At 37.2% G+C, this 7,222-nt stretch overlaps 1 protein-coding gene across 1 annotated transcript; it reads right to left on the bottom strand.

The window, feature by feature from the left end:
• Positions 1 to 658: 658 nt before the first annotated feature.
• LOC116716732 (5-hydroxytryptamine receptor 1B-like) lies at positions 659 to 2,256 on the bottom strand. The gene has a single exon (XM_032557554.1). The coding sequence runs from the start codon at positions 1,907 to 1,909 to the stop codon at positions 755 to 757; it is 1,155 nt and encodes a 384-aa protein (XP_032413445.1). The 5' UTR covers positions 1,910 to 2,256; the 3' UTR covers positions 659 to 754.
• Between the last annotated feature and the right edge of the window lie 4,966 nt (positions 2,257 to 7,222).

Here is a 7,222-nt window from a genome sequence, read left to right as displayed (position 1 = left end):
CAAAATTCTGAGAAAAAAAGTCAAAATTCTAGGAAAAATCATCAAAAACTACGACACAAAAAAAAGTCTAAATTTTGAGGTTAAAGTCAGAACTCTAAGATCAAGGTCAAAATTCTGTATCAGAATTCTGAGAAAATGTTCAAAATTCTGAGAAAAAAAGTCTAAATCTTTAGATTAAAGTCAAATCTTTTAAATTAAACTAAGAATTCTGAGTTAAGGTCCAAATTTGACATCTAAATGCTGAGAAAAGTTAAAATTTTAAGAAGAAAATCTGATTTCTTTTTTTAGTGCAACCTAATCTTCTTTCTTGCTATTCTCAATATTTTAAATAAAGTAAAGCAGATCATGACCCCTTATGACCTCCAGTGACTTCCGGCTAGTAGATATTTTCACTGGATTCATGTATTTCCATACATTACACAATAATAAATAACAAAAAAGGACAAGAAATTCTGTACCAGAAAGAAAACAATTGAGGTCTGAAATGGCAAAATGGTGAAATAACCAGCAAATAATCAAAATAAATAGAATTGAATTGGCCCAATAGAATTTATTGAATTACTTGAAGCTTTTTTGAATGACGTGTTATCTCCATGAATCATCAAAATATTGAATTACTCCATAAACGTATCCCTCATGTCAAGTCAGTTTACAGGTATGAAATGGAAACAGTTAAGGACGAAATGGCAAGATTTTTTTTTTTTTTTTTGCTTTTTATACATATACAAAACAAACTTTAATTTGGAGGATCAGTTCAGGACCTGCAGCATCTGAAGCGCACTAGTTTTTGGAAAGCCTTCTTGAAATCCTCGTTGGACATGGTGTAAATGATGGGGTTAATCAGAGAGTTCAGGTATCCCAGCCAGGTGAAGAAGTCGAACAGCTCGGGGTTCAAACATGTCTCACATGTGGCCACCAGCAGCGTGTAAATGAAAAACGGAAGCCAGCAGACGATGTACGCACCGAGGATGATCCCCAGAGTCTTGGTCGCTTTTCTTTCCCTGGCCGCGGAGATGCGCTTTTTCTCCAAAAGCGCGTCGGACACCGTGACTTTCACCTGGTTCTCGCTGGTCGACGACCCGGTGTCGCTGGACGGAGTGTCGTGCCTCGCGTACTGCAGCGAAGTCGTGGACGCCACGGATCCGGGAGAGTTAGTGACCAGGTGCGCAGAGGTCAGTCTCTTCCCGACCTTTTTTGGAGACTGTCTGAGAATGCGCTTCCGGGCCTCCAAGTAAATCCTCCAGTACAGCACGATGAGCAGCAGGGTGGGGATGTAAAACGCCCCGAAGGTGGAGTAGATGGTGTAAAAGATGTGGTCCGTGTTGACGCTGCAGCTGGTCAGCTCCTCCGCCTTCACCTGCCTCCAGAAGAGAGGCGGCAGGGAGATGGAGATGGCGATGACCCAGGCGGTGGCCACCATCCCGGCCGCGCGTCCCGGCGTGCGCTTTTTGGAGTACTCCACCGCATCCGTGATGGCCCAGTACCGATCCAGCGCAATTACGCACAGATGCAGGATGGACGCGGTGCAGCAGGTTATGTCGGAGGAGAGCCAGATGTCGCAGACGATCTGCCCGAGCGTCCAGGTGTGGATGACCGTGTACAGGACGCAGATGGGCATCACCAGGATGGACACCAGGAGGTCGGTGACCGCCAGGGACGCGATCAGAAAGTTCGCCGGAGTTTGCAGCTTCTTCGATTGGGAAATGGTTGCGATGACGAAGGCGTTGGAGAGCGTGGTGGCGAGCGTGATGACCGACAGGACGGCCGCCAGAGAGATCTGATAGGCGAGGCTCTCCGCGCTGTCAGGTAGGAGAGAAACGAAGCTGTCATTGGAGGCGTTCACCGGCTGAGTCGCTTCCAAAAGCTCCATCACTTCTTCCACTTTTACTTCACCCACTGATGCTGCCATCCGGTCAGAGAAACATAGAAACTCGTCTTCATTGTTTCTTTTTTATTCGTGTTCGGCTGGAAAAATGTAGAACCAGAATTCCATATATCTTTTCCATTATTAATTAATTAATTAATTTATTATTATTATTATTATTTTTAATCCACAAAGTAAATTTCTAACTGCGATCGCGCTGAAAGAGACAGAAAATGTTGGAGAATAAATGACGATCCGGATGTTTTAACATCTGGGAGGAAGTCGCAGTCGATCCGCATGAAGGCCAGATGTTTTCCAGAGTCGTGGCTCCTCGGGCCCCTTGTGGCTGAATGGAGATCCGAGCTGATGCCTCGTTTTATACTCTGACATCAAACAAGCGCAACTGATCACAACCTGTTTCTCTCTCTCTCTGGAGGAGAAGGGCCTCCGCTGGGTCATAGCGCCCACAGTTTCCATCTGGACACAGTTCACCAGTCAAGAAAATAATAATCCTCTGACATAAGTTTTTCAGCATATTTGAATGTTCGGGAGACAGAAGAAAGGAGGAGTACATTTCCTTGAAATTAATCTCAGAAATATCCTAGAAATATTTCAGAGTTTGAACAGATGATATTTTGCTATAAAATGTTTCAATTTTGGGATTAAACTCAGAAATTTTATTTTAAAAAACAAGGAGATGTCTGAGCTAGACAAGTCGAACATTTTCCAAAGAAAACTCAGAAATTTTGAGATTAATTTCAGAAATTTTATAGAAAAAAAATTGAATTATCTGAGTTTCAAAAGTAAAAAATCTTTTAGAAACAAAAACTCAGAAATTATTTTGATTAATCTTTTTTTTTAAAGTGTACATTTCTAGATAGATCTTAGAAATTTCTGATCTTGAAAAGTCAAAAATATGCTAGAAAAAAACAGAAATTTTGAGATTAACCTAAGAAATATTCTAGAAAAACATGGATCCAGTATTTCTGAGCTAGACAAGTCGAACATTTTCCAAAGAAAACTCAGAAATTTTTATATTAATCTCAGAAATTTTATAGAAAAAAAAATTATTTATGAATCTTCAAAAGTCAAAAAAACTGCTCAGAATTTTTCTTTGATTAATCTTGAAAATCCTGGAAAGTTAGAAAATACTAGAAAATTTCTATGGTTGAAAAGTTGAACATTTGCACCAGAAATTTTTAAATCCATCTCAGAAATTTCTTGAAAAACCTGGAAGTTTCTGAGTTTGAAAAGAAATCAGCTAGAAAAAATTAGCAGTGCAGCTTCCATATCTGCACAAGCAAAATGTGTCAATATTATGTTTCTGCCATTTTTGCTCATAAAATTAATTGATATGATTCATTTATTTGTTTATTTAGTACATAAATGTGATAACAAGCCACATCTGTGCATCAATCCAGTCTGAAAGTTTAATTCCAGATGTTTCTTACACAATGAGATGAAAAGTGACATTGTTTTACTGTTGAAGTCAGGGATTTACACGCACTCTTCCTCAACAGTAGTGTGTACATTTCAATTTCTGCCTCTATTTGCTCTATTTTACTGGGTAAGGCTTTGTGTTTTTTGCAGTGTGGAATGAAACATCCACAGCTGCTGATCTGCTGCCAGTGTTTTCACGTCCGATGTGTGAAAGGAGCCGTCATTAAAAACACACCAGGCTGTAAACCTCCTGCTCTGATCGGCGCTCACATCGAGGTGCAACCAGATTCTCTTCGACCAACATTTAGACATCCTTCTTTTTCATTAATCCTTCTGTTGCCAATGAGTGACTACAGCTGAACATTTCACAATTATATACAAAAAAGATGCTAAATAGTCAAACTACGACAAGTTTTAATGTTTCTTTGCGGTTTATGTAACAGCTTTAATGCTCATGCATGAGTTAAGCGGCGGCTGATGTTCTGTGTCAAAGCCTTGCAGAGAGCAACACCAAACCTTCCTGTAAGTTCATGATTGTACTCCTTGACTGAGCAAGAGCGTCTGGCACATCCGATGCGCGCTCACTGACACACCGACATGCCTGCTACATTGTGTTTTCTGCTGCAGACACAAGTCCATCACAGCAGAGGAGAAAACATAATAAAACCACAAAAAAAAACTCAGAATTACAGGAAAAACTCCCACAGAACACCAACTGGAAATAACAAGAGCACTGACGCTTTCATCTTTATGTTCGTTTGACTAGAAAATATAGATTTTAGTTCCCACTGGTGGGAGACGGGGCAGGTTGGTGGATTTTTTTGACATTATCAAAGAAACTTGGGTACATGTCTGTCAGATTAAATGGAAGTACTTTTTTTTTTACATCTTTTTCTGTTGTGTCCAATCTTGTAACTTACATAAAATTGTGCAAATTGGAGTTACAAAAATAAATTTGCTCAATGGAAACACGGTAATTTAAAAAAAAAAGTTTAATGCTAGCATGAGAGTTTTTTTGGCTGCATTGAAATTGGTTAATTTCTGAAAACTGCAAAAAAAAATTCACATCACACAAGTCATGGGATCAACAACTAGATGTTGCTACTGGCAGAAACGACAAAGAAGACGACAGGAATTAGTCAGAGGATTTTTTTAAATGACTTATCGGGTGAACAAACATACTCACTTGTTATTATAATTACGTTTCTTGTTTATTAGAAACACAGTAATTGAGAAATTGTGTTTTTTCAACATTAGCGGGATATTTACAAAGTTTTGCGGACATTTGTAATGGAAATACAACGAATGACAATGCTGATTGTGTTTCATACTTTCAATATTTGTAGAGTATAATTCTCTGAAATGTAATTACATTTCCAATATTTATAGTAGAAGGAAATACAAGTGGCTTCTGTGGTCAATCTCTGATTGAAAAGTTTCAGTGTGACCCACTTTGACAGCAGCAGCAGCAGCATGTGCCACTTTCAGAGGCTCTGTTGTGTTATCTGCCCTCATCTCCAAACACAGGGCAGAGCCGCGCGGCGCAGTAGACAGAGACCTCCAGTCTTACTCTGACCCCAAACTCCTATTTTTAGTCATTTAATAAGGGACCCAGAGAGCCTTTAGGTTTGTAGTGTGCACTACATGAAGCTGCTGGTTCATATCATCAGTAAGAATCGTTCAAAAATGTTTGAACTTTGGGGCTAGTTTTTGTTCCAAAGCCTTTTGGGTTTCTGTGACATACTGCTTTCTGATTGGGTTAGAATAAAGGTCAAGTTTTACCTGAGGTATATCCTAAAGAGCTAAGATATGTTGGAAGACACAAATAGTTTGTCAGATTAAAAGAGCCTTTGAAAATAATAACCTTTAAGCAGCTAAATGACATGACGAAATCAGAAAAAAATGCTAATGTGCTAATAGCAGAGCTAATTTTTCATCTAGCATTTCAGCTAACTTTGAAAATATTTTCATATCATTTCATTCATCAATTAAATTGCTACTCAGGGGGTTTTGTTTGAATTCAAGTTAGTGGTTTAGGATTAGCCTCCACTAGCTCTTTTGCTAACTTTGAAAATATTAGCATGTAGCATACTTAGCTTTCCCTAAATTCTAAACCAATAATTCACTTGGTTGTCTTAAAAACTTTTAGTTGTCTAAAGTTTGATGTCTGTGTTGAAGTTTTGGTATTGACTGGGAAATTATTTGAATTAAAGTTAGCGCTTTAGGATTAGGTTCTGCTAAATACAGTGCTGGTGTAGAGCTTTAGCGTTAGCAGAACTAATGTTTATGATAGTGCTATAGGGTTAGCGCAACTAACATTTTAGTTGGTGGTACCCACTACTGTGAAAGATAATCAATTTGTTTATTGTCATGCTGTGTGCATTTGAGGCAGAGATAAGACAACCACTAAAAAACTGCATTTTAAAGGTTTTTAAAAAATTAAAAGTAGGAAAACTGAGGGAGGAGACTGATTATCAAGGACTCAAGAATGTGGAAACCAAAAGAGGAAAAGCCTGACAATAATCTGAGGGGAATAAATGAAAATGCACAAGAAACAAGAAACATGGGAATAAACTAAAAAAGAAAAAAACTAAACATAAAGAATGGGATAGTCTGGCAACACATTAGTAACAATAATGAAATAGAGAAATAAACAGAATACTGACATAAATAAATCACATGGAAATTATGAAAACACAAACATAAAAGGAATTCAACACCAAACACCCAACGGTCCTGACGATAATGATAGTAAAAAAATCCCTCCCATATTCACAAAAGTACCAAGAGTCGGTAAATTATATATTTTTGAATAATCCAAACTGACGGATGGAATAGCAACCTCAGCAGATGAAAAAACAATATTATGTACAAACTGTACCATTAACTGTGTGGGTGAGAGTCTGTGGAGAAGCCTGTCTGTGTTTTCCTTCTGCACAATGGATAAGATTATTACCTTTTATATTAGTTTTATTCTACAGCTGCAACTAGTGGTTATTACTTTAGTAATCGATTAATCTAAGGATTATTCTGACGATTAATCTGATATAACAAATTAACACATTCTACAGATTTGTTTTATTTAACTATTTAAGCCATAAACCTAAATAAACCATTTCCATTGGTTTGTTAAATAAACAAACCAATGGAAAACACACATACACAGTTTGTTTATTGCATTTTATTGCCTAAATGCAGTAACATACTGTTCCTCTAGTGAATTTGAAGCAGGTTGAGCTAAAGCTTTGCTACCTGAGGAGTTTGGGGTAAAATATATTTACAGACAAAAATGCTTTTCTTATCTTAAATGCAAAATTTGTCATGATTTGCTGGTTGAAGAATGGTGAGATAGACAAGTGGACCTAGGTAGTAGAGAAAATGGTGTTTTAATGGGGAATAATAATTTTTTTCCTCCACACACAAGCTGTTTATGTCAACTGTTAGCAAATTATACAAGTCCACAAAATGGCGAGAGCAAAAGTTGTTAGAAAAGACTAGTCAGTTGTTCAAAAATAATTTAATAATTTTTTTTTAAATAGTATCTTTTGTCACGTATTTATTACCCGATTGATGTAAATATAATTACAATACTTTGATCTTTTTGTATTCTGCAACTAAAAATTAACCAAAACCAACTAAAACTACTACTACAACTAATGACTAAACTAAAACTGAAGAATATTTAAGTAAAAATAACTAATAAAAACTAGCAAACACACTCTAAAACTCTAAATTAAAGCAAACTGAATTAGACAAAACGTCACAACAAATTAAAACTGAACTGCAATGAAAAACCACCTGAAGGAGAGGTTGGTAAAAGCTCAGAAGTAAAGATATTCAGACAAAATGCTGCTTAGAAGATCAAATAATCAGAATAAACTTTGCATATGCAGACACTATCTTGTTTGCTCAAATCAG

Source organism: Xiphophorus hellerii, unplaced genomic scaffold (assembly GCF_003331165.1).
Source record: "Xiphophorus hellerii strain 12219 unplaced genomic scaffold, Xiphophorus_hellerii-4.1 PGA_scaffold_85__1_contigs__length_250000, whole genome shotgun sequence".
NCBI classification, from domain to species: domain Eukaryota; kingdom Metazoa; phylum Chordata; class Actinopteri; order Cyprinodontiformes; family Poeciliidae; genus Xiphophorus; species Xiphophorus hellerii.
Note: the sequence above shows the minus strand (reverse complement) of the source record. Positions and strands in the feature narration are given on the sequence as shown.

Bases quoted from the DNA above. Each gene is read 5' to 3' on its own strand.
- LOC116716732 (XM_032557554.1), bottom strand. From the start codon at position 1,909: ATGGCAGCATCAGTGGGTGAAGTAAAAGTGGAAGAAGTGATGGAGCTT.